This window comes from Mesoplodon densirostris, chromosome 17 (assembly GCF_025265405.1).
Source record: "Mesoplodon densirostris isolate mMesDen1 chromosome 17, mMesDen1 primary haplotype, whole genome shotgun sequence".
Taxonomy (NCBI): Eukaryota; Metazoa; Chordata; class Mammalia; order Artiodactyla; family Ziphiidae; genus Mesoplodon; species Mesoplodon densirostris.
Genome location: NC_082677.1, coordinates 67,738,609 through 67,765,442, shown reverse-complemented (window position 1 = coordinate 67,765,442; position 26,834 = coordinate 67,738,609). Strand labels below are relative to the sequence as shown.

Genomic DNA, 26,834 nt, shown 5'->3' with positions numbered 1-26,834 from the left:
AAGTTACTGTACTCCTTGTGCCTCAGCTTCCTTATCAGTAAGACAAAGACAATAAGAATACTTAATTCACATGTTGATTAAATGAAATAAAAGGTATAAAATGGTTAGACTGGTGCTTGGCACATAAAGGCTAAATAAGAGACACTATCATCATTATCATAATTTGGTGCAATAATATCCGAAGTCTGCCTCTATTATTTCAACAACCTGTTATTCAATATTAATATACAATTTACATACAGTGAAATTCAAAAACCTTAAGTTCCATCATTTATCTTCCCCACAACAGTTCAACAAAAGTGTCACATAAACAAACTTCAAAAATATGCACTCTCGTGTGTGGTTTTTGCCCACTATAATTCTTCTGAGGTTCATTCAAGTTGAATCATTCATTCTTTTTCGATTGCGGAGTAGTACTCCACTGTATAATACAAGCATACTAAAATGCGTTCACCCTTTTGTTGACGGCCATTTGGGTTGTTTCCAGTTTGGGACTTATGAACAAAGCCGCTATAAACATTCTTTGTACAAGTCTTTTTTGAGGACTTAGGTTTTCATTTCTTGTGGGTAAAAAATCTAAGAGTGGAAATTCTACGGTGAATGTATGTTTAATTTTACAAAAACTGCCAAACTGTTTTCCAAAGTATTAAAACATACCTATACTCCCATCAGCAATGGGGTTTGCTCCACAGCCTTGCCACCATTTGCTGGTGTTAGTCCTTCTACTTCTAGCCAGACTGGAGGCTGAGAAACCACAACTCTTCATAGTTTAATATGCATTTCCCTTAGGACTAATAATGTTGAACACCTACACATTAGTGCTTATTGGCCACTTGTATTCAAGTTTTTGCCCATTTTGTATTAGGATGTTGGCCTTATTATTACTGATTTGCAGGAGTTCTTTACTTCAGATAGAAAGCCTTTGTGAGATTTATGTATTATTAATATGTTCTCCCCCTCTGTGGCTTGCTTATTAATTTTCTTTAAAAATCTCACCTTCAGGAGATTTTTTAATTAAAAAATTAATTTTTAATCTTTTACAGCAGTTTAAGGTTTTCAGAAAACGTCAGCAGGAAGTACAAAGATTTTCCTAAACATACCCTCACTCACCCCACCCGACACAGTATCCCTGTTAATTAACATCCTGCATTAGTGCAGTACATCTGTTACAACTGATGAACCGAAGCTGATACATTATTATTATTAACTAATGTCCATAGGGATCACTGTTTGTGTCGTACATTCTAGGGTCTGAACAACTGTATAAGGACATGTATCTACCATTAAAGTATCATAGAGGATAGTTTCACTGCCCTACAAAATCCCGTGGCCCTACCTATTCAACCTCCCGTCCTCACCCCCGCCGAATCCCTGACAACCACTGATCTTTACTGTCTCCACAATTCTGCCTTTTCCAGAATGTTGTACAGCTAGAATCATACGGAACGTAGCCTTTTCAGATTGGCTTCTTTTCATTTAGTATTATGCATTTAAGGTTCCTCCATGTCTTTTGTAATTACAGAAGAAATATTCTTAAAGAAAACGCCATCATGCTAGAAGATACAATGATGTCTCATTTTAATTCCTAAAATTTGAACTTCTATTACACCATCAGGAAAATAAATTCTTAAATATAAAATATATAATAATTTTTAAACATCGTAAACAGCTTTAGTGACATAAAATTCACACATCATAAACTGAACTCACCTGAAGTGTACAATGCATTGGTGTTTAGTATATTCACAGAGTTGTGTATCCATCACCACAACCAATTTTAAAACATTTTCGTAACCCCAAAAGGAAACTTTGGACCCATTAGCGGTCATTTCACATTTCCCCCTCTGGCCTATGCAGCCCTATGCAGCTACTAATGTACACTCTATTTCTACACTTTGCTTATTCTAGACATTTCATATATAATGAATCATAAAATTTGCAGTCTCTTGTGTCTGCCTTATTTCATTTAGCATAGTGTTTTCAAATTTCACTCATGTTGCATGAAGTATCTCTTTTATTTTTATTACTGAATAATATTCCATTCTATAAATACACATTTTATTGAACATTATATATCTATTAATCACTTCATGGACGTTTCCACTGCCTGCTTATTATGAAAAATGCCCACTATGAACATTTGTATACAACATTCGTGTGGACATATGGGTTAATCTCCCTTGGGTATATATAGCTGAGAGTGGAATAGCTGGGTCATGGGATGCTGTCTTACATTTTGAGAAACTGCCGAATTATTTCCAGGTTTGCATAATTTTACTCATAAATTTGCACCAGGAATGTATAAGTGTCCCAATTTCTCCACATGATCAGCAACACTTTGTTATTGTCTTTTTGATTACAGTCAGCCTAGTGTATGTAAGTGGTATCTCATTTTGATTTTGATTTGCATTTCCCTAATAACTAGTGATGCTGAGCATCTTTTCATGGGCTTGTTGACCATCTGTGTATCTCCGCTGGAAAAATTTCTATTCATTCCTTTGCCCATTTTTTAATTGGGTTGTCTTTTTTATTATTGAGTTATAAGAATTCTTTATATATTCTAGACACAAATCTCTTATCAAATATATGATTTGCAAGTATTTTCCTCCAATCTGTAGGCCGTCTTTTCACTTACTGTCCTTTAAAACACAAAAACTCTTAATTTTGATGAAATACAATTTATCTATTTTTTTCTTTTGTTGCTTATGCATTTGGCTCTTACATAAGAAATCACTGACTAACCAAAAGTAACGAAGATTAACTCCTATGTTTCCTTCTAAGAGTTTTGTAGTTTCGCTCTTTGTTTCATGCTTTTTTTTAAAGTTCATTTTTGTGCACAGTGTAGGGAGGGATCCAACTTCAATTTTTGACATGGAGATATCCAGCTACCCCAGCAGCATTTATTGAAAACAATTATTCTTTACCCATTGGATTGTCTTCATAACACTTGTTGAAATCAACTGATCATACTGTAACAATTTATTTCTGGACTCTTAGTTCTACTCCATTGATCAACACATCTACTATTCCTCTGCCAGTACCACACTGTCTTGATTATTGTAACTTTGTACTAAGTTTTGAAATTGGGAAGTATGAGTCCCCCAGGTTTGTTCTTCGTTTTTGAGATTGTTTTGGTTATGCTGAGTCTCTTGCATTTTTGTACAAATTTTGGAATATGATTATTTCCGCAGAAAAACACAGCTGGGGTTTAATAGGGATTGCATCAAATCTGTATGTCATTAATATTAGGTCCTCTGATCTGTGAATGTGGGATGCTAACCCATTTATTTAAATTGTCTTTATTTCAACCATTGTTTTGTAGCTTTCGGTACACAAGTCTTACACTTCTTTTTAAAAAAATTTGTGCTTAAGTATTGTATTCTTTTTGGTGCTTCTGTAAAATAAAATTGTTTTGTTAATTTTATTTTTGGTTTGTAACACTGCTATTGCATAAAAATAAAATTGATATTTATATATCATTCTTATATTCCACAACCTTGCAAAAGTCATTTATTAGTTCTAATAGGATTTTTTGTGAATTCCTTAAGATTTTCTACATACAAGATCATGTCACCTGCGAACAGAGATAGTTTTACTTCTCCCCATTTGATACTTTTAATTCTTCTTGACAAACTGCCCAAGCTAGAACTCTAGTACAATGTTGAAAAAAGTAACAGCAAACTTCCTTGTCTTGTTCCTGACCTTAGCAGAAAAAACATTCAGTTTTATACCATTAAATATGATGTTAGCTGTGGATTTTTCGTAGATGGACTTCATTAGGTTGAGGAAGTTCCCTTCTATTTCTAATTGGTTTTGGGTGTTTTTTTTTTTTTTAAACTAGATTTATTTATTTATTTTGGCTGCATTGGGTCTTCGCTGTTGCATACAGGCTTTCTCTCTAGTTGTGGCGAGCGGAGGCTACTCTTCGTTGCGGTGCACGGGCTTCTCATTGCAGTAGCTTCTCTTGCTGTGGAGCACGGGCTCTAGGCACACGGGCTTCAGTAGTTGTGGCACGTGGGCTCAGTAGTTGTGGCTTGCAGGCTCTAGAGTGGAGGCTCAGTAGTTGTGACGCACGGGCTTCACTGCTCCGCGGCACGTGGGGTCTTCCCGGACCAGGGCTCGAACCCGTGTCCCCTGTATTGGCAGGCGGATTCTTAACCACTGCACCACCAGGAAAATTCCTGGTTGAGTGTTTTTATCATGAAAGGCTGCTGGATTTTGCCAAACGTTTTTCCTGCATTTATTGAGATAATTCTGTGATTTTTCCCCTTTACTCTATTAACATGATTTATCACATTGATTGGTTTTTGGATGTTAAACCAACTGTGTATACGTAGGATAAAACTCACTTGGTTATGGCATATATTCGTTTTATATATTCATGAAGTTTGCTAGTATTTTGTTGAGGATTTTTTGCATTAATATATATGAGGGATATTGGTCTTCAGCTTTCTTTTAACATCTTTATCTGGATTTGGTATCATGGTAATACTGGCCATGGAGAATGAGTTGCAAATTTTATCCTTCTTTTCTATTTTTGGAAGAGTCTGTGAAAGATTAGTATTAATTTCTTTCTAAATACTTCACTGAATTCACCAGTGAAGCCATCTAATCCTGGGTTCTTCTTTCTGGGAAGTTTTGTGATGACTAATTCAATCTCTTTCAGGTCTATTCAGATTTTCTATTTCCTCTTGAGTTAGTGTCAGTAGCTTGCATCTTTCTCCAAATTTCTCCATTTTATCTAAGTTGGCATGCAATTGTTCACATTATTTCCTTATAATCCTTTTAATTTCTGTAAGGTCTGTATGTATAATCCCTATTTCATTACTGATTTTAGCTATTTGAGTCTCTTTCTCTCTTGGCCAGTCTACCTAAAAGTTTGTCATTTCTGCTGATCTTCCCAAGGACAAAATTCTGCTTTTACTGATCTCTTCTATTGTTGTTCTATTCTCTATTTCATTTATTTCCTCTCTGATCTTTAGTATTTTCTTCCCTCTGCTTGCTTTGGGTTTAGTTTGCTCTTCTTTTCCTATTTTCCTAAAGTGGAAGGAGAGGTGACTGATATGAGATCTTCTTTTTTAATATGTGTTTACAGCTCTAAATTTCCCTCTAACCACTGCTTTAGATGCATCCCTTAAGTTTTTGAATGTTCTGATCTTGTTTTAATTCATTTCAAAGTATTTTACAATTTCTTTGTGATTTCTTCTTCATTCTATTAGTTATTTAGGAGTGAATTATTTAATTTCCACAAATTTGTGAATTTCCAAAAATTTCCTTTTTTGTTGATTTCTAATTTCATTCAACTGTGGTTGGAGAACATCTGTAAGATTTCAATCTCATTGAATTTATCAAGGCTTGTTCTGTGGCCTAGCATATGACATGGTTTCTCTTGGAAAATGTTACCCATGTACTTGAGAAGTTGCATGTTCTCCAGTTGAATGTACTGTTCTAAATAGACAACTATTAGATCTATTTGGTTTATAGTGTTGTACAAGTCTTCTACTTCCTTGTTGATGATCGTATCTAGTTGTTCTGTCCATTATTGAAAGTGGAGTATTAAAGTCTCCAACTATTATTGTTGAATCGTTAATCTCTCCTTTCAGTTGTCTCAGTTTTGCTTCATATATTTGGGGATGGCATTATTGGGTAACATATATGCTCAAAATCGTTATAGCTTTCTCAAGGATTGATTGTTTTGTCATTATAAAATATCCCTCTGTCTCCAGTAACAATTTTTGTCTTAAAATTATGTTGACTGATATTAGTATTATTAATAATAATTATACTAGTATTACAAACATAGTATGTCTGATAACTCTCTCCTTTTACCTTCAGCCTACTGTGTCTTTGAGTCAAAGTATATCTATTGATGAAAGCATATAATTTGATCTTTTTTTTTAACATCTTTATTGGAATATAATTGCTTTACAATGGTGTGTTAGTTTCTGCTTTATAACAAAGTGAATCAGCTACTGATCTTGTTTTTTATCCCCTATACCAATATCTGCCCTTGACTGGGGTGCTTATTCTATTTATTGATACGTTAAATATACTTCCTCATTAAGCAGGATTTATTTTTTGCTTTTACATTTACTTCTTGCTTTCTATCTCACATCTTTTTTATTCTTCTATTCCTCCATCACTGCCTTCTTTTGTTTAAATAGATATTTCCTAGTGTACCAATTTAATTCCCTTGATGGTTCATATACTATTTTCAAAAGCTATTTTCTTAGTGGTTACCTTAGGGATTACAATTAGCATCTTATATTTAGCCACCATAGTTTGGATTAATGCTAACTTAATTGCAAAAGGATATAGAAAATTTGCTCCGATATAGCTTTGTTTTCTCTACCGTTTGTCTTCCTGTTGTCATACAAATTATATCTGTACATATTGTGCACCTATCAACTTAGAATTATAATTACTGCATTATGCAGTTGTCTTTTAAATCAGATAGAAAACAAAAAGATATTACAAAGTAAAAATACATTTATATTGTCTTTTATATTTACTGGTGTAGTAATCTTTAACCAGTGCTCTTTTTTTTTTTTTTGGAGGGTTTTCATTTTTGTTTTTAATGATTAATCTTCTTTTTGTCACTTGGTAACCAGTGCTCTTTTTAATTCACATGTATTTAACAGTTTCTGTTTAATGTCTTTTCATTTCACCCTGAAGAACTTCCTTTCGTATTTCTTGTTGGATAGGTCTGCTAGCATTGGATTCTCTTGGGTTTTGTTCAGAATGTCTTAATGTCTCCTTCATGTTTAAAAGATAGTTTTGCTGGATATAGTGTTTGTTATTGACATTCCTTTTTTTTTTTTTTTTTTAATTCTTCAGCACTTTATATGTACCATCCCATTCTCTTCTGGACAACCTGGTGATGTCCAGAAGAGAATGGGAGCTCTTAACCTTATTGAGGATCTCGTTTACATGATGAGCCATTTTTCTCATGCTGCTTTTAACATTCTTTTTGGGTTTTGACAGTTTGACTATGCTGTGTGTAGGTGTAGATATCTTTGAGCTTATTCTACCTTGGAGCTTACTAAGCTTCTTGAATGTGCAGATTAATGTTTTCCATCAAATTTGGGATGTTTTCAGTCACGCTTTCTTTTTTTTTTTTTAATAATTCTACAGCATTTCTATTGATTGACTGATTGATTGATTGGCTGTGTTGGGTCTTCGTTTCTGTGCGAGGGCTTTCTCTAGTTGTGGCGAGCGGGGGCCACTCTTCATCGCGGTGCACGGGCCTCTCACTGTCACGGCCTCTCTTGTTGCGGAGCACAGGCTCCAGACGCACCGGCTCAGCAGTTGTGGCTCACAGGCCTAGTTGCTCCGCGGCATGTGGGATCTTCCCAGACCAGGAACCCACGTCCCCTGCACCGGCCGGCAGACTCTCAACCACTGTGCCAACAGGGAAGCCCTCAGTCACACTTTCTTTAAATATTCTTTCTCCTCCTTTATCTTTCTTCTCTTCTGCTTCTGGGACTCTCAGCATGTATGTTGGTATATCTGATGGTGTCCTAAAGATCTCTGAGGCTCTGTTCATTTTTCTTCAGTTTTCTTTCTGTTCCTCACACTGGATAATCTCAATTGATATGTCTTCAAATTTGCTGATTGCTTCTTCTGCCACTCAAATCTACTGTTGAGTTCCTCAGTGCATTTTTTCACTGTGGGCACTGTACTTTCATCTCTAGAATTTTTATTTGCTTTAAAAAAAAATCATTTCTATCTTTTATTGATATTTTCTATTTGGTGAGATATGATTGCCCTACTTTCCCTTAATTCTTCATATCGGATTTCCTTCAGTTCTTTCAACATTTTTTTTTTTTTTGCAGTATGCGGGCCTCTAACTGTTGTGGCCACTCCCGTTGTGGAGCACAGGCTCAGCGGCCGTGGCTCACGGGCCTAGCTGCTCCGCGGCATGTGGGATCTTCCGGGACCAGGGCACAAACCCGTGTGCCCTGCAATCAGCAGGCAGACTCTCAACCACTGCGCCACCAGGGAAGCCCCTTCAACATATTTTTAACAGGTTATTAAAGATCACTGTATAATAAGTACAACATTTGGGCCCGTCTCGGGCAGTTTCTATTGACTTTTTATCCTGTGAATGGGCCATACTTGCATGTTTCTTCACGTCTTGTAATTTTTTTTTATTGAAAATGGGCCATTTAGATAATGTGACACACCTGCAAATGATATTCTTGTCCCCTCACCAGGACAATCTGGACTTTTCCTCTAGCCGTCTTCAGAGTTGATAATTATCTGTTTAATGTCTACATATCACATTCTATTTTAAGCTTCCTAAAGGGCAGAAACTGTTTTATTATTACTCTAAGCCCAAGCATCTTATCACAAGGAGTACTATTTGTTATCTTTGGAACAATCTAATAACTCTAATTCTAAAGGTAGAAAGTTATCATTGTAATACATATTCAGGAAATTACTCTAATGACAGAAAGTGACCTTTGTAAAGTAGATGATCAGGATATTGGTCATCTAAACCAATGTTATCTAGATTCAGGGCTGTTAGTTACATATGAACATTCAAGGTATGAAATTAGTCTGACACTCTGAGAAAATAGAAATCCCAAAGAGCACGAAATCATAAACAACTTTTTAAAAGAAAAAAATAGGCAGCTTAATTCTGAGTTTATCCTACAGATTAATGTGAAAACTTCAGTGATTGTAATAATGGAATATAAGGATACTTAAATAGCTACTATGCTAACATCTTTTAAAAATAACAATGTTTTCAAACAACATGGGTTACTAGTCTCTGCCTTTCCTTTTCTTACACATTTCTTTATATTTCTCAGAATATTCCAAATTTCATAAAATTTATTCACAGAACAAATTTTACTGAAACTATTATTTGGGATAAAGATGTAAAGGTAGCTCTGTAAGTAGAAATTCAAATCTATTCAAATCAAAGAATCAAGATGTAAACATAATGCATTTTCAATGTTCAGTAATACATAATACACACGCAGAAAAAAACATTTTACTGAAAAATCATGTAATGTCTTCAAGAGATATATTTCTCCATTTGCACCAATTCCATTACTCTTGCATTTTTACTTAACTCAAAATCTCTCTAAACCACCTTTAAAGCTTTTTTTGAAACAAGGCTGAACATAAATATACAAATATTCCTCCATTACCTACAGCAAATTGCCTTACACAGATCAGCTCACTTGGATTTTTAATAATAATTTTTGAATTATGTAAATTAATCATTTGACATTTTACTATGAATGCAGTGATAGTGTTGATTTAGTTTCAATTCCAAAATCAAGGATTTCATTATCCTATAAAACATATCCAGAGTTCAAAGTATTTAAGGGGGGTTAAACAAAATGCAAACATTTAATGCAATATTAAGCATGTGAAATAAAAACTTGATGGCCTAAAGAAAGCATGCTATGCTGTTACCCTGGTGACAGGTTAAAAAAGGGATTGTGAGCTGAATAGCTGTATGATATGAAATTAAAATGTTTCACATTGAACAATCCAAAATGAATTGGGAAAGGTTAGAGTAAAGGAGAGAGAAATCAATTCTCCAATGGCAATGGGTGAATGGGAAAGAAGTATGAATAGGATTTGCCAGTGGGGTGCAACAGCTGCCAAATATCCTGCAGCCAAAGAATTACAATAATAGTGATGAAGTGTGCAAGAGCTTTTGGAATCATTGCAGGGAACAGAGAAATTCTCCTTCAACAATGAGGCTATTCAGTCTTCCATTCAGCTCTTATAGTAGAATTTTTAAAAAAAGAAAGAAAAATATTTTAAAATGTAATATTTAGCAAAAAGTGTGTAAATATGACATCCACTTAATATTTTGCGCTTAGTCTCAGATAGGTTTCTAAATCGTCCAAGACACAGTCATATTAAGTAACTGAAAATACTGCAACAGAGATATTAAAAAGTAAGGCTAGCGTAAAGGATGATGATTGAATTGACATTTTTTTCCCTCTTGGAGCTTTTAGGGGACTTATTTGCTTAAATGAAAGTAGATATTTCCAGAAGCACAGTATAGCTATGTATGTTCGTGAGCATACACCCAAAGTACTGTTGTTAATTATATACTTAGTTATCAGAACACCAATTTCATTGTCATAATGAAGTAGCTTATCTGAGAACATAAATGAAACAAGTATGATATAAAAGTTGTCATTTGTTGTCACAGATGGTATAAATGTGTTAATAATTTGATATGTCCTTTTAAATTCAGAAATACTTAAGTAAAAGAATCAATATGCACTGTCCACAGTACTTGCTCTTCCTTGGGAATTACTTTCACATGGCTATTTTTTTCTGTTTCTTTCCCCAGTTATATTTCATTGATTATGATCATATTTCAAAACCTTAAACTTTTATCATCTAACTGAAAACTTAATAATGGGTGAATGAATTATAAATCTAAAACCAGGAAACAACATTCTTTTTTAACAGCAGGGGAAAAAAAAAACACACAGATAATTGCATCTGTCAGGTAAAAATCAGTAAAAAATTGATTCTCCATTTTATCAGGAAGCCAGATGAGGAAAGAAAATACCATACAAATGTAGACACAATGACTGCAATTCAAGTGACTGTACTTTCCCATTATGCTACTGTGACTAAAAGAGTTAAACTGATGACAGGCTATGTAGCCAGTCAAGATACTAGATAATATATATGTTCTACTCAGTAAGAGCTCAAAGTGGTGGTTGTACACTGACTCCATATACCCAAAGTAATCCTCCACAAAAGAGAACGCTACATTTTTAAAAACCTTTCAGACTGAAGTCTTTTCATCAGTATTATCACAGGCCATAGTGAAGGTGTTCCATTTCCTAAGTCTTTAACTTCTGCTCAAATATCAAGAGAGAAAATAGAGGGTTTAAGTAGAAACCAGAAAGTAAAAGGGTCAGCCTCATGCAATCCAATTAGGATCAGAGCTGAAAAAGATTTCAGGAGGACTCAACCAATCCAACACTGCCATTTCTCAGAGGAGGAAACTGAAGTCAAAAGTTGAAGCATTTTGCACAAAGACTTTTACCACCTTGATACTCAGTAGTGGTGCTGGGACCAAAATCCTGACTCCTGACACCTTACTCGGTGCTGGTCCCACTACACCACACCAAATACTGTGACATTTCAGTGCCAGATGAAGGAGCCAAAAGAACCAAAGATGATACAATTTTCCTAGCCTGAATGACTGAATAGAAGGACTGCCATAAATAAAAGAAGCTACACAGAATTCTGTGTACATATCTACAGTGTTGAATAGACGTGGGGTGCACCATCACACTCTGCACTGCCAGGGACCACCAATATCACATAGCCTAATGCAAATTAATTCGCAGATTCATCACTGCTATATGAGCAAGATTTTCCATTGTATGTTAATTTTTTTTAAAGTACTAATGTTGCACAGTCCTGGAAAACCACTTTTCCAAAAACCAATACAGAGGAATGTGGACAACATAACAGTATGTAAAAAAAAAAAGACACTCTTTCAAAGAGAATGGTCCATTTTCTGTAAAATCTAAATAATACATTAACTACATGTACATAAATATAGAAACCCTAAGAGTTGCCAGTACTTGCAGTCTCCAATTTCTCTCTTCCCATGTTTTCTTGAACCCTCATCAACTCAACTTTAACGACCACGTCCCACTCAACATTCCTGAAAACTGCTTGTCAAGGTCTCCTATGACCCCCACATTGAGAAATTCAATGGTCAATAGTCATTCTCGTATGTGACATATTTCAGTTGAACACTCTTTTCTTCTCTTGGTTCTCTGAACTCCACCTCCGCCTACTTTTCTATCTATCTCCTCTGCCGTTCCTTCTCAGTCTCCTTTGCTGGATATGCCTGATCTTCCTGACTTGTTAATGTGGGGTATCCCAGGGCAGGCCCAGGACCTCTGCTCCCAACTGGTCTCCCAGCTTCCGCTGTTACCCCTTTTGAGGCATTTACAGCAATGCAGGCACAATGATCTTGTTATTACATATGTCACATCAAGCTCTGCTTTGCTGAAGACCCTGCAAGGGCTCCCCGTTCCTAGAAGACCACCCAACACAACTCCATCTCTACTACTCTATGGCTTCCTCCCTCCTCTCAAATTGCATTTGCCTCCTTGCCATTTCTCAAACAGGCCGACATACTTGACCTCAGGTGCTTTTTACATTAGCTGTCTCCTCTGATCAGAAGGTCCTTCCTCCAGATATTCACATGACTCACTCCTTTCCTCCTTCACGTCTTTGATCTAATGTGAACCTTCCCATCCTGCTAATCCATCCTGCCATCCACTTCCCTGCCATCCAAAGTAAAACTACAACTAGCCCACCATCCACCCCAGGATGTTCTATATCCCTTCCCTGTTTTGTTTTTCACCAAAGTATTTATCATCATTTGAGGTATTGCTACATCTGTTTTGTCTATCTTCTACTTAAATGTAAGCTCTATGGGGGCAGGATTTTTTTTTAATCATTTTGTTCCCTGCTAATTTCTCTAAATTTTCTAACTCAATTCTTATAATGATCAATAGGTAATTTTAAAAGACGTGATTATATTTAATACCCATATCTGACTTTCTTATTCAGTAAGGAATGGAAGGCTACATCTTTAATGTAAGAAGAAAGATTTCAAACCAATAGCTAATGTACCCGTTGATGTTGAAACACTCAAAGCATTCGAGTGACTCAGGAATAAAACGAGTATATATCACTGCCACTACCCTTGCAATAGAATCTTTGTCATCAGAGATTTTAGAAAAAGAAAATTACGGCGGGACAACTAAAACTTAGTGAGCATCATGTTAAGTATTTTATATCTCATCTGACATCGACAAACCCTCTTTCTTTAAGAACTGCTATGATCTCCATATTACAGGTGAGGAAACTAAGTCCAAGAGAGGCAAAATAATTTATCCTAAAATAGTAGCTAGGGATCAGCAAAACCAGGGAGAAATCCAAGTCTCTGGAACAAAAGCCTGTGCCCTTAAACATGAAACTATACTGGTAGTTCTAGCCAGTAGAACACGACAAGAAAAATAAATACTGGGTTGGCCAAAAAGTTCGCTCAGGTTTTTCCATAAGCTCTTATGGAAAAACCCGAACAAACTTTTTCGCCAACCCAATATTACATCCCATACAAAGGAAGGCAGGGAGTTATTCTTAGAAAATGTACTGGTCACTTTACTTGATTCCTCAACATCTATTTCACACCAGAAAATGGGTCCCAGACAAACACGACAATCCAATTCCCTTTGCAGCGACTGGTTTAGGAATGGGATGAGTTCTCTCTGGTCAATGAGAACTGAGAAGCAGCTGGTTGGGTAACACTTGGGAGAGATTTCCTCACTTCTTAGGGACAGACACAGTCTGGATTTGACTCCTGAAACTTCTACAGCTATCCTGCTATCACAGCCTTATGATAAAGCACAGAAGAAAGCAAGGCTAAGGAACTACAGAGAAGCAACATCAGCAGATGCACTTCCTGAGCCTTGTCCTTGCCGTTCTCTGAGCCTCCTGTTCAACAAAGATGTGTCAGTTTGAATAAGGGTTAATGTTACTTGTACCCAAAAGCACCCCAAGTGATTCAGGAGGTTTTACGATTGCCCTTTTTGAAATCAAGTAATAAGTTATTACAATGGCAGAGGTGGACCTGAACCAGAGTAAAGTAAGAGGAGGGTCGAAGATCAGAAAGGTGAATCCTGACCAGTGAACAACATTTGGATCTAAGGAAAACAGGCATTTTGACCAAACCTAAATGAAAGATTACTGAAAGAAACTAAATTTTTTTCTTTACTAGATTTTCCTCCAATCATTAGCAGTTAGTGAAACAAATTATTATACCAAACCACAATGCCAACAAAATAATTTTAGCTTCAAATAACATGAAGCAGTTGTTTAACACAACTTTTAATGATTCATTTCTGTCAATAAAAGTGTTTAGGAAAAGAATGATTACAAAGAAAAATAACTCCATGCTAAGACAGTATGTATTTATGTAAAAACTTAATTCACTTCATTTACAGTCAAAGAAAAATTGTTATTGTTTCTGACATTAACTGTTCTCTTTTTCTAAAATACACTATCTTTTTACTATCCAAATACTATGGGTACATATTATTAAAGTTTTTTCCAAGTCATAAATGATGAAAGCGTAAAACCCATGGAGAAATTGGGAAAATAAGACCAGCAGCCAAAACAAGCAGCACAAAGGAAGTGCTGCAGGCTACTGGGTTGGGAAGCAGAACGGTACATGAGCACACCCATGACACAGCAACATGCAGCCACACCCGGAGGCTGACTTTGGACTCCATTCCCCAGGCAATAATGAAAACACGACTGTGAAGCCAAAATGTGAAGAGCTAACCACTTTACACCATTTCTGGTGTCAGGGACCTCTTCAGCAAATAAGCAAAAATAGCTTCGGTTCACCTGTGCCTAAACAAGATTACGCTTTGTTGAAAAAGACCAGTATATTTTGTTAAACGTTATAGGTCTCTGGTGGTAGCAACTTTACGGTAAACTGGCCTACTAGATAAACGATAAGTTCAATAGAAAATAAATGTACCAAAAATAAAATAATTGTTTGTTATATAGGTAATACGTGCACAATTATCTACATAACTGAACTTCTGGCCGACATATTTTATGAATCTAACTTCTTCCCAAGTTCTAAAGGGTAATGAATTCAACAGTAATATACGAGGAGGGGGATTCTAGGAAGATGACAGAATAGGAAGCACCAAGAATCTCTCTCCCCACCTAGACAACAGTCACACTGGCAGAATCTGTCTGATATAACTCTTGTGGAACCTTCAGAAGAAGGCTTGGGGGTAACTGTGTTAACTTGTGGTCAACTTCAGCTTTAGCACAGCAGCAGATCCCCATCCCCCACTCCTAGCCTCCTGGGCGCAACTGTGGGTGTGTTCACTGGAGCAGCCTGCACACAGCTTGTGGAAGCCAGGGTGGGCAGAACAGAACCCTGTCCTCCAAATACTAAGGATCTGTGCTCCGACTGCTAGCTGCTGCTTCTGATCACAAAGGTGCAGACAGAAAGGCAGGCAGCCAGCTACTGCACCTCCCTCACTGCTGCAAGCCCCTCCCCCTCTGACCTGAGTGACTTCCAGGAGATTTAAGGGTCTAGTGCTTCCCTAACCACCCTCCCACCTTCACTTCCCCCACCCCCTTTCAGGAGCTAGGCCTTAAAGGCTAAGACATTCAGAAACAACTACATATACAAGGAAAATTGGAAAGTGACTGCACATGCCCAGGGAAAGTCTAGGAAAAGACCAGAAAACACCTTAAGTTTACACCTCAGGCTGATGATTGGCACAGAGGCAGCCTACGATAATCAGAAAAACAAAAACGATAAACAAAGACAGTAACATAAACCACTAAACCCTGGGGAAGGAGGAGAATCTGATTTCCAAAGTTACCACATCATTGGGCTTCCCTGGTGGCGCAGTGGTTGAGAGTCCGCCTGCTGGTGCAGGGGACACGGGTTCGTGCCCCGGTCCGGGAAGATCCCACATGCCACGGAGCGGCTAGGCCCGTGAGCCATGGCCGCTGAGCCTGTGCGTCCGGAGCCTGTGCTCCGCAGCGGGAGAGGCCACAACAGTGAGAGGCCCGTGTACCGCAAAAAAAAAAAAAAAACAACAACAAAGTTACCACATCATTGGATTGAAATGTCCGGTGTTCAACCAAAAATTCGGAAGTCATACAAATAAACAAGAAAGTATGGCCTACTCAAAGGAAAAAAAAAAAATCAACAGAACATATCCCTGAAAAAGACCTAATGGCAGATATATCAGACAAAGACTTTAAAACAACTATCTTAAAGATGCTAAAAGAACTAAAGGAAGATGTGGAGAAAGTCAAGAAAACAATGTGTAAACAAAATAAAAATATCAATAAAAAGACAGAAAACCTAAAAAGAAATGAAATTCTGGAGCTGAAAAGCACAATAATTGAAATGAAAAACTCACTAGAGTAATTCAAAGGCAGATCTGACCAGACAGAAGGAAAAAATCAGTCAACATGAAGACAGGACAATAGAATTATCAAGTCTGAAGAACAGAAAGAAAAAATATCAAAGTAAAGTGAACAGACCCTAAGGGTCCTGTGGGGATACCATCAAGTAGACCAATGTATACATCATGAAAGTCCCAGAAGGAGAAAGAGAAAGGGGCAAAGAGGATATTTGAAGAAATAACAACCAAAAACTTCCCAAATTTGATGATAGACATGAACATAAACATTCAAAAAGCTCAACAAACTCCAGATAAGATGAACTCAAAGACCCAGACCAAGACACATAGTCAAACCTTCAAAAGCTGAAGACAGAATCTTGAAAGAGAGGAACGAATTTTCAAGTACAAATAAGATTATCAGCAGATTTCTCATCAGAAACTCTGCAGGCCAGAGGCAGTGGGCTGATATATTCAAAGTGCTAAAAGAAAAAAAAACCATCAACCAAGAATCCTAAATCCAGCAAAAACGTCCTTCAAAACTGAGGCAGAAGTTAACACCTTCCCAGATAAACAAAAGCTGAAGGAGTTTGTGACTAGACCTGCCCTACAAAAAATTCTAAAGGAAGTCCAGCAGGGTGGAATGAAAGGACACTAGACAGTACTAAGAAACCACATGAAGAAATAAGTATCTCACTAAAGACAAATACATGGACAATCATAAAAGCTAGTATTATTGTAACAATAGCTTGTAACTCCACTTTTTGTTCTCTATATGATTTAAGGATCTAATGCATTTTAAAAATTATTAAAGTGAAAGCTAGTATCATCTTAACTTTGTTTTGTTTTCTACATAATTTAAGAGACTAATGCATTTAAAATAATTATTGGTTTATAGTTTTGGACATAGACTGTATAAAGGTGTAATTCTGTGATGTCAACACCTGCACCCAGGCAATCACTGATCTTTTTTCTGTCTTTTATACTTCCATCCTTCCTAGAAATTCCAAATAAATGAAACTGTACATTATATAGTCTTCTCTAACTGGTTTCTTCCTCTTAGCATGATTTTCTTTTTAGGTTTATGCATGTATCAGTACTGCATTTCTTTTTATTGCTAAATAGTATTCCATTGTATGGATATACCACATTTATTTTTCTACTCACCACTTGATGTACACTATTCTCCCAGGTGTGTGGTGGTGTACCACTGTGATTTTAGTTTGTATTTTTCTAATGATTAATGATGTTAAACATATTTTCATGGACTTATTTGCCATTCATATAACTTCTTTGTAAAAGAGGCCATGCCAAATCTTCTATTTTTTTTTAATTCAGTTGTTTGGCTCATTTTTTAGTTGTAAGAATTATTTATACATTATAGATTCAAGTCCTTTATTGGACATGTATCTCTGAATACGTTCTGTTTTATAATATTCTTGATGGTGTTTTTAAGAGCAGTTATTTTGCATATATTTTAAATTCACTATAATAGAAATTTTAAATGTGCTTTCAAAGACTAGTGAATAAAGAGAAGAAATAGTCACAATATAATATGAAATTTTAAAAAGTAAAATTCAAATGACATTTCCAGTATGACTCTAATTATGTAGACTATATACACTACAAGTATGGATATGTATAAACATACACACGTATACACTTGGAAAGGAATATATTAAAATATTAAAAGTGGTTATTGTGGGATTACAGGAAATTTTTATCCTTTTATTTATTTATTTATTTTTTCTTCTTTTATTTTTTAAAACTTCTTCAGATTCTTACCAATGTTAAGTCAGCACACTCTGAAAATAACTAGAATACACTGCTTAAAGATCAAACCAGTTCATCATTAGCTATACTCAGGACTTGTAAAATAGTCAAGATCCAAGTAATACCTGAAGCTAAAGGAATAAAGATATGCATATTGTATTTACCAAAAAAATAATAAGAATATTATTCATACAAGGTATGATTCTGGCTTTAAAGCAAAAGCTTAGATCTCTCCTACACACACATCACTCCAAAACAGCACAGTCCAACAAAACTTGACAGAAATACAACAGCGATGATGGAAAGGTTCTTTCTGTTACCTGATACGGTAGCCACTGACCACGGTACAGTAGTGGCTATGGAGCACTGCAACTGTGGGTAGTGACTATACTGACATTGACATGTGACTGAGAAACTGAGTTTTTAATTTAATTTTAATTCAAATAGGCACACATGGCTAGTGGCTTCCACACTGGGGAGCACGACTTTAGGGGGAAAACAAACGAACCAACCAGATTCCTGGCTCTACTGACCATTTTCCTCCTTCCATTCATTCAGTAATTTACAGAAATTCAATATCCTCTCATCTCTCCCTAGACAGTCACCAAATTCACTTCAAAAAAAGATCGTACATTAAGCTTTTTGTACTTTCCCTTGAGGATAAGAACAAATGAAAAGTACCGGTTACTTGGGATTCGTCCCAAGTTCACAAGAATGGTTCAACATATGCAAATCAATCAATGTGATACACCACATAAAAAAAAGACAAAAAACACGTGATCATCTCAATAGATACAGAAAAAGCATTTGACAAAATTCAACATCCATTCATGATAAAAACTCTTACCAAAATGGGTAGAGATGGAACATATCTCAACATAATAAAAGCTATTTATGACAAACCCACAGCCAATATAGTACTCAATGGTGAAAAGCTTAAGGCGTTCCCACTAAAATCTGGAATAAGACAAGGATGCCCACTCTCGCCTCTTCTATTCAACATAGAATCGGAAGCCCTAGCCACAGCAATCAGACAAGAAAAAGAAACAGAACGTATCCAAATTGGAAGGGAAGAGGTAACACTGTCATTATATGCAGATGACATGATACTATTATAAATATAGGAAACCCTAAAGACTCCACACAAAAACTACTAGAACTGATAAACGAATTCAGCAAGGAAACAGGATACAAAATTAACATACAGAAATCGGTTGCATGTCTTTACACTAACAATGAAATGTCAGAAGGGGAATGTAAAAAAACAGTATCTTTTAAAAATCACACTCCCCAAAATAAAATGCTTAGGAATAAACCTGACCAAGGAGGTGAAAGACTTATACACTGAGAAATATAAAACATTAATAAAGTAAACTGAAGATGAATCAAAGAAATGGAAAGATATCCCAGGACCTTGAATTGGAAGAATTAATATTGTTAAAATGGCCATACTACCCAAAGCAATCTACAGATCTAATGGGATCCCTATCAAATTACCCATGATATTTTTCACAGAATTACAACAAATAATCCTAAAATTTATATGGAACCATAAAAGACCCAGAGAATTGCCAAAGCAATCCTGAAGAAAAAGAACAAAGCAGGAGGCATAACCCTCCCAGACTTCAGACACTACTACGAAAGCTACAGTAATCAAAATGGTGTGGTATTGGCACAAAAACAGACATATGGATCAACAGAACAGAATAGAGAGCCCAGAAATAAACCCACACACCTACAGCCAATTAATCTTTGACAAAGAAGGCGAGAATATACAATGGAAAAAAGAAGAACCTTCAGCCAGTGGTGTCGGGAAAGTTGGACAGCCGCATGTAAATCAATGAAGTTAGAACACACCCTCACACCATACACAAAAATAAACTCAAAATGGCTTAAGGACTTAAACATAAGACATGACACCACAAAACTCCTAGAAGAGATCACAGGCAAAACATTCTCTGACATAAATCATAGCAATGTTTTCTTAGGTCAGTCTCTTAAGGCAATAGAAACAAAAACAGAAATAAAAAATGGGACCTAATCAAACTTACAAGTTTTTGCACAGCAAAGGAAACCATAAACAAAACGAAAAGGCAACCTACAGAATGGGAGAAGATGTCTGCAAACTATGCAACCGACAAGGGCTTAATTTCCAAAATATACAAACAGCTCATACAGCTCAACAACAACAACAACAACAAACAAACAACCCAATCGAAAAATGAGAAGACCTAAATAGACATTTCTCCAAAGAAGAAATACAGACAGCCAATAAGCACAGAAAAAGATGTTTGATGTCACTAATTATTGGAGAAATGCAAATCAAAACTACAATGAGGTATCACCTCACACCAGTCAGAACGGCCATCGTTAAAAAGTCTACAAATAACAAATAATGGAGAGGGTGTGGAGAAAAGGGAACCCTCCCACACTGTTGGTGGGAATGTAAGTTGGTGCAGCGGTTACGGAAAACAGTATGGAGGTTCCACAGAAAACTAACAACAGAATTACCATATGATCCAGCAATCTCACTCCTGGGCATATATCCAGACAAAACTCTTATTCAAAAAGATACATGCTCCCTCCCCTATATTCATAGCAGCACTATTCACAATAGCCGAGACATGGAAACAAGCTAAATGTCCATTGACAGATGAACAGATAGATGCAGATGTGCAGCAACTTGGATGCAACTAGAGATGATCACACTAAGTGAAGTAAGTCAGAAAAAGAGAGACAAATACCATATGGTATCACTTATATGTGGAATCTAAAATAGGACACAAATGAACCTACGTATGAAACAGAAACAGACTCATAAACATAAAGAACAGACTTGTGGTTGCCAAGGGGGAGGGGGCTGGGGAGGGATGGAGTGGAAGGTTGGGGTGAGCAGGTGTAAGCTTTTATATACAGGATGGATAAACAACAAGGTCCTACTCTATAGCACAGGGAACTGTAGTCAATATGCTATGATGCAGAAGAACATTTAAAACAAGAATGTATATATATGTGTAACTAAACCACTTTGCAGTACCGCAGAAATTATCACAACATTGTACATCAACTATACTCCAATAAAAATTTTAAAAAAGAGAAGTTCTGGTTACTCAGATTTTCTGAGTAAAACCACATTAGCCACGCATATATAGCCTGAGACCAATTTAGTTTTCCTTCTACCTAATTCTTCAGGAGTAACCTGAGTTTCTGATCTGTGCTCTTCAGAGCTGCTCGGTCATCTGCCATCTTTTTTCTAATCTTTATTCTTCCTCTTGAGGAAAAGTAAAAAGAAAGGAAAAGGACTTGACGTAACACAATTTTATCAACTGCCTCTCTAGCAAGTAATGGACTACACTTGCTAAGTAGGATTACTCTAGCAAATGCACAGACATTCATAATAAATAATCCTGTCACTCAGAAGCATGAATGTCACAATGATTTTTGTACTTGCCCGGGTATAAAGCATGTTTTCCCTTTTGCTTAGGTTATTAGGAAGCTAAAAGGTACACTTAGGGCTCACACATAACTAACTCAACCTGTTGTTAATTCTTTCTTATAGCTTATAAACAAGTTTCTTATATACATATTTTTAACTGTTCAGGTTATTTCCTAAAGTTTAGTACTATAACACTTCTCAAAACATTTTTCCAGTAAGAAAACAAAAGTAATAAATACAAATTACTTGAACAGATTTCCTATAAGGTTTCAGGGTACTTTCTCCAATAATGTCCAATTTTTTCTGCTCATTTATTCTGTTTTAAATGATCTCACATACCTTGAATTTTCACCTTCTTGAAAATGATGTGCTCTTAATTGGGATGCCACAAACAAGGATGAAGCTATTGCCAGTAACTGGTTTCTCTCAGTCTCTGTTAACTGGTGTCCTGAGGGAAATCAATCAATCAATCAATCACATGCATAATGCTAACATCTGTGCTTCTATATTACAGAGTTATTAGTCATTCAAACAAGTATTTTATCAAGCATCTCTTATGGAGCTAGTCTTGTACCAGACACTGGGTTGTGCCAGAGGGAAAGGAGGGAGCAAGATGGTTCAAATAAAACAAAGACCCCTGCTCACTGGAAGTTTATAGTCCAATTTGGGAAAGAAGATATTAAACAGATGCACAGAACAAAACAATTGCAAATAAGAAAACTACTCACAGAGATCTCTAGGAAAAACTTAGGGCTCCTCATATCTGCTTCTCCTTATCACTCCCCACCCCAAATTTTACTTCTAAGGAGAGAGAGGATAAAATGAGGAAAAGGAGTGTTGCCGGTCAAGGACAGTGGCTGGGCCATGTTTTCTAACATGAAGGACTAAAAGAAAATAAATACGTGATTCTCTTGCCTCTATACTTACAGTCAGGGTTTGAATCCCAGTCAATCAACCAACCAACAAAGCGATTTCTCTCTCCCTCTTTAATTCACTCTTCTTACAGTAATACAGCTGGACCTGGGGGCAGTGGTCTAGCCTGACAAGCCCGGGGAAGACGCCCTGGTCTGGCTGAGTGTGGTGCAGAGGGGAAATCTGCTCTATGTGCATGATAATTCCTCAAGAAGTGGGTGAGTCAAGGCGGAACTGGATACTCCAGGGTCTGCCAGCAAACACATCCCCTTGAGTGCTGTGTAATCTCACCACAACTTCTAACACTGTCTATTTACCACCATGCTATACACAGATAATAGAGTTCATCAGATGGTACAGTACAGTCAACTGGAGTGCTGGATCATCAGCACGAAGATGCTACTTGTACAATTCGAAAGAGAAAAATCGATCAGGTAGTTATTTAAGTTTATCGGAAAGAAATGAAGTAATTTCAACACTGTGTCTTAAAAAATTATTCAGAACAGAAATAAGACTAAAAATATTCACAACTAGAATATAAAGACTTTCCAGATCGGCAGCACATTTTTCTATGGGGAGGCGTTCTGCGAAAATGAAAGGTGTTGTTTCATGACACTGAAGGGGAAGGAAAGCCCCAGTAACCCATTCTTCGAGACAAACCGAGGAGCACCATAAACTATAACACCAATGTGGGACGTCTCGTTGGTCTGGGAATTCAGTGACAGAACCCTCAATGGCCTAAGAAACCACATTCCTACAGGCTTTGAAAAGTTCCTAATCATCCCCAACACTTAAGCAGTGATGGAAACATTCCATATGCTTCCATAATGAACTACCCTACATGAGGATTACAGAAATTTGGTCTCAGTCTTCTCAAAAACATACCATCTACACAAGAGCGGTTCTCAAAGTATGGCCTGGGGATTACTGGGAGTCCCCAAGAGCCCTTCGGGGGTTCTGCAAGGTCAAAACTATTTTCGTAATAATGCTAAGATTTATTTGCTTTTTCACCTCTCCGTTTTTCAGGAGTATATTGTGGAGGTTCCCTGATCCAAGAGGTATGACCTGTGATGACATCATTACTCTGATGTCAACATATAATGGATCTACTATTGTTACTCTGAAAATGAATTAATAATTATTTTTAAAGTTCCTAAGTTTTAATTGACAACATAGCAAGTAAATAACCACAAAAGCTCTTTGGGGGATAAAGAGCACCAGTGCCTCTCAAACCTCACTGTGCATCAGAATCGCCTGGATTAAAGCACAGATTCCAGAGCTCCACCTGCAGAGAATGACAGGTAGTAAGTCTGAGGTGGGGCCCAGTAATTTGCATTTCCAAGAAGCTCCAGAGTGCTGCTGAAGCCACATGTCTACAGATCTCACTGTGAACAGAAGTGGTTTAGACTCATGTTTATCAAACTGTGAAATACAAACCACTTAGTAGCTCATGAAACCAGTTCGGTGGGTCAGACCAGCAAAACAAGTTATGAGAGCACTTTGCTCACACTATTTTTCACGAGTGTGTGTATCCTAAGTCATGCTGTAAAATATATTTACTACAGTGGTTCACAAAGTTGTTACGTCTCTAGACACATCTGCATATCATGTATCGCCAACAGAAAAAAAGGCAAAATGTGGGAATCCTTTAAACTGTAAGATGATAATTCCGTGTTTCATTTGTCTAACAAATTATTAGATGTACTGACTCAGACAATATTAAGGAGAATCCCAAATAAAATCGAACATCATCACATCTCACAGGCAAATTGATACAATACATAGCAACTTTAACCCTTTTATTGATACTGGAACAGATTCTCCAATTTTACCAATGGCTAATTCTCAATAAATTTGTCTGATGTAAGCGTGCTAAAGATTTCTTGTCTTCTACAATTGAACTAAATTTGTTTCAACAATTTTTTAAAGAATCTCAGGTAATTTTAATAGGGAAGTACTGCAAATATCGTCTACTCTATATCCTCCATGCAGTGTGGGTGGTCTCTTCTACTGCAATGTTGGACAGATCGCTATATATGACCTACAGAACCCCTACAATATAGGAAAATGAAAAGTTCTTACAAGGATTTCTAAATCATTAGCCAGTTACTTCTCATACTGCGTTACACTGTTTCTTTGTGACTTCCACCCATCCATCTGACTTTTCCAACCTAAAGTAACACTGAATAATTCTATTCCCTCTTACACTTGTACAACACCAATCTAGACTGCAGTTACACATCCTGAAACTCGTTAAATAAAAGAACTATTATATCCGGACCACTCCTGGGGTACTCTGGCCATGTCAAAAGAGGGGTATTCAGGTCCAAAAAGGCAAGGCATCAGAGATTCTATCATAACCAAGGATCTCTTATCCTTTATATTGTACTTTTTAGATGTAGAGGCTTTGCAGTATGTTTTAATATACGGAAGCCAATTTTCCTCTTTACTTTTCATAATCTTCTTGGCTGTTCTTGGAAATCTATGATTACATATAAGCTTTTAAATCACTTATGTAGTAAGCCTTGTGAATCTAACTGGAATTACATAAAATCTGTGTATTAATCTGGGAAAGACTGGCACTCATATATACTGAGTCCCCCCCAAAAAAATAACTGATTTTTCCCCCATGTTTTCAGATTGTGTTTCTTGTTCCTTGACAAGATTTTACAGTTGTCTCCATATAGGTTCTATGTCTTTCCTATTAAATTTTCTCTACAGTCTTACAAGATATTACAAGATATTAATAAGAAAAGCTTTGGTTTTTTCCCTTTTCATTTCAAGCTAGCTTTCACACACAAAAAAGAGTCACTGACTTGGCATACTTTTCTTGTTGCATTCAGCCACCTTGCCAAATTTGCTTATTAAGTCTAGAAGTTTTTAGTAGGATCTTCTGGGTTTTCTAGGAATATAATCATATCTGGGGGAAAAAAAAGACTTCATCTCTTCTTTTAAAAATATTTACACCAACTACTTCCTTTTTTCCCTTTTTATCCTCTAAAACAATATTTAATAATAATGGTAATTTTATAGTAGACCTCATTTTGTTCCTGATTTTAAGGGAAATGATTTTAGCATTTCATCATGCAAAATGAAGCTTTTTATTAATTTTCAGTAAGTAGCCTTTTAATCAAATTTAATCAGTTTACTTTTTATTAGAAATGGGCTATTAGAAAAGAGTTTCATTAGAAATGGCTACTGAATTTTTATCAAATACCTTTCTAACATCTACTTTTTTATAAGCCATCAGGAGTTTTGATTTTAACTGCAATGGATACCCATTAACAGAGGTGGGTTTTTTTTAACTTTGAGGTATAATTTGCATATAATAAATGCATCCATTTTAAGTGTACAGTTCAGTGAATTTTGACAAATGTATATGCCCACATAAACACCACCATCTATACAGAATTTTCCATCACCCTAAAATGTTCCCTCGCACCTCTTCCCAGTCAACATCCCTGTCTCTGCTTTCCCTCTGTGGCCCCAGGTTACCAGATTCTTTTCTGGTTTCATAAAAATGGAGTCGGATAGTAAGTGTTCCCTTGTGTCTGACTTCTTTTGCATATAATATTTCTGGGATTCATCCATGCTGTTGAATGACTCAGTAGTCTGTTCCACGTTAATGCTGAGTAGTTCTCCACAGCATGGGCATACCGCCGTTTGTTTAGCCATTCACTCACTGAGGGCTTCCAAAGTAAGGGAGAAGCTTTGATTTGGTTCTAAAAGTTAACCTTAGCTGCTGAATGAAGAGTAAATTGGAATGTGCAATGGCAGCAGGAAGGAGGCCAATGAAGAGGCTCTTCTGAGTCTAGGCAAAAGTACAGCAGCCCAGGCTAGCTTGGTGTTGAGTCAGTCACTCTTGCATTCAATTTCTGCTCCAGGCGAATAAGTTGAGGCGAGCGCACTTCATTCATGTTTCTGAGCATATTCTCGCCTGTAAAACACTGCAGAGTTGCTAGGAGGGGAGCTGAGAATGCACGCTGCCTGCTAACTCACTGCAATGTAAGTCCCGTGAGGGCAGCAAGTTCTTTTGCTGACTGATAAATCCTAAGCATCTAGAAGTTTGGGACCTAAATGAGTGTATTTAAATTCTTCCTGTCCTTTTGTCAAGTGTGAATGTAAACTAAGAGAGCTGTACAATTCGACACCTGTTTTTCACCTCTCTGCCAACCCTGGTTGGGAAGACTCACGGGCATGACTCTGGGAGTCTGCAGGAGGCAGAAGAGGTTGAGACCCTCCAGCCTTGCACACACGACAGATGCAGCCCCAAGCGCTCTCGCAGCTGAGGTCTTCAGCAGGTGAAGGTCTAAGGTTTCTCAAACCCACCTCTTGAGAGCATTAAAGCTTAAAACCCCTTCTGCAATGTCAGCGAGTCAGGGAGCAGGGGCTCTCTGGTGAAGACATGGCTGGAAAAAGGTGTGTCTCTTGGTTTTAGAAAGCCTTTGGCTTTTTAAAAATAATTTTACCTCTAGAGCTTAGACTACTGCCTTTGATGTAGTGGGTTCAGCAAATATTTGCAACTGAAAGGAGAACACCTTCCTCACAATTAACGCTCACCTTCTTAACCTTTCGGAGGGACAATTTCAAACAAAGCCCGAAGCCCTAAACGATGTCTCTGGTCTCCACTCCAGTGGTTACTGGAGGCCAACCCCCTGTGGCAGCATCTGTGTGATGTGCCTCTGTAAACCTCACGCTATTACCCACCTTCATTTGCATGACCCAGTTTCTAAGAAGCCAGACCT

The 26,834-nt window shown here is 36.9% G+C and overlaps 1 protein-coding gene across 3 annotated transcripts in view; it reads right to left on the bottom strand.

The window, feature by feature from the left end:
- Positions 1 to 26,834, bottom strand: part of PCCA (propionyl-CoA carboxylase subunit alpha) — a 349,043-nt gene that overhangs the window by 133,941 nt on the left and 188,268 nt on the right. For all 3 annotated transcript variants that reach the window (XM_060080286.1, XM_060080287.1, XM_060080288.1), the window contains one exon: positions 21,517 to 21,625. In XM_060080286.1, coding sequence (XP_059936269.1) covers positions 21,517 to 21,625 — 109 coding nt within the window. The remainder of the gene's footprint in view (positions 1 to 21,516; positions 21,626 to 26,834) is intronic.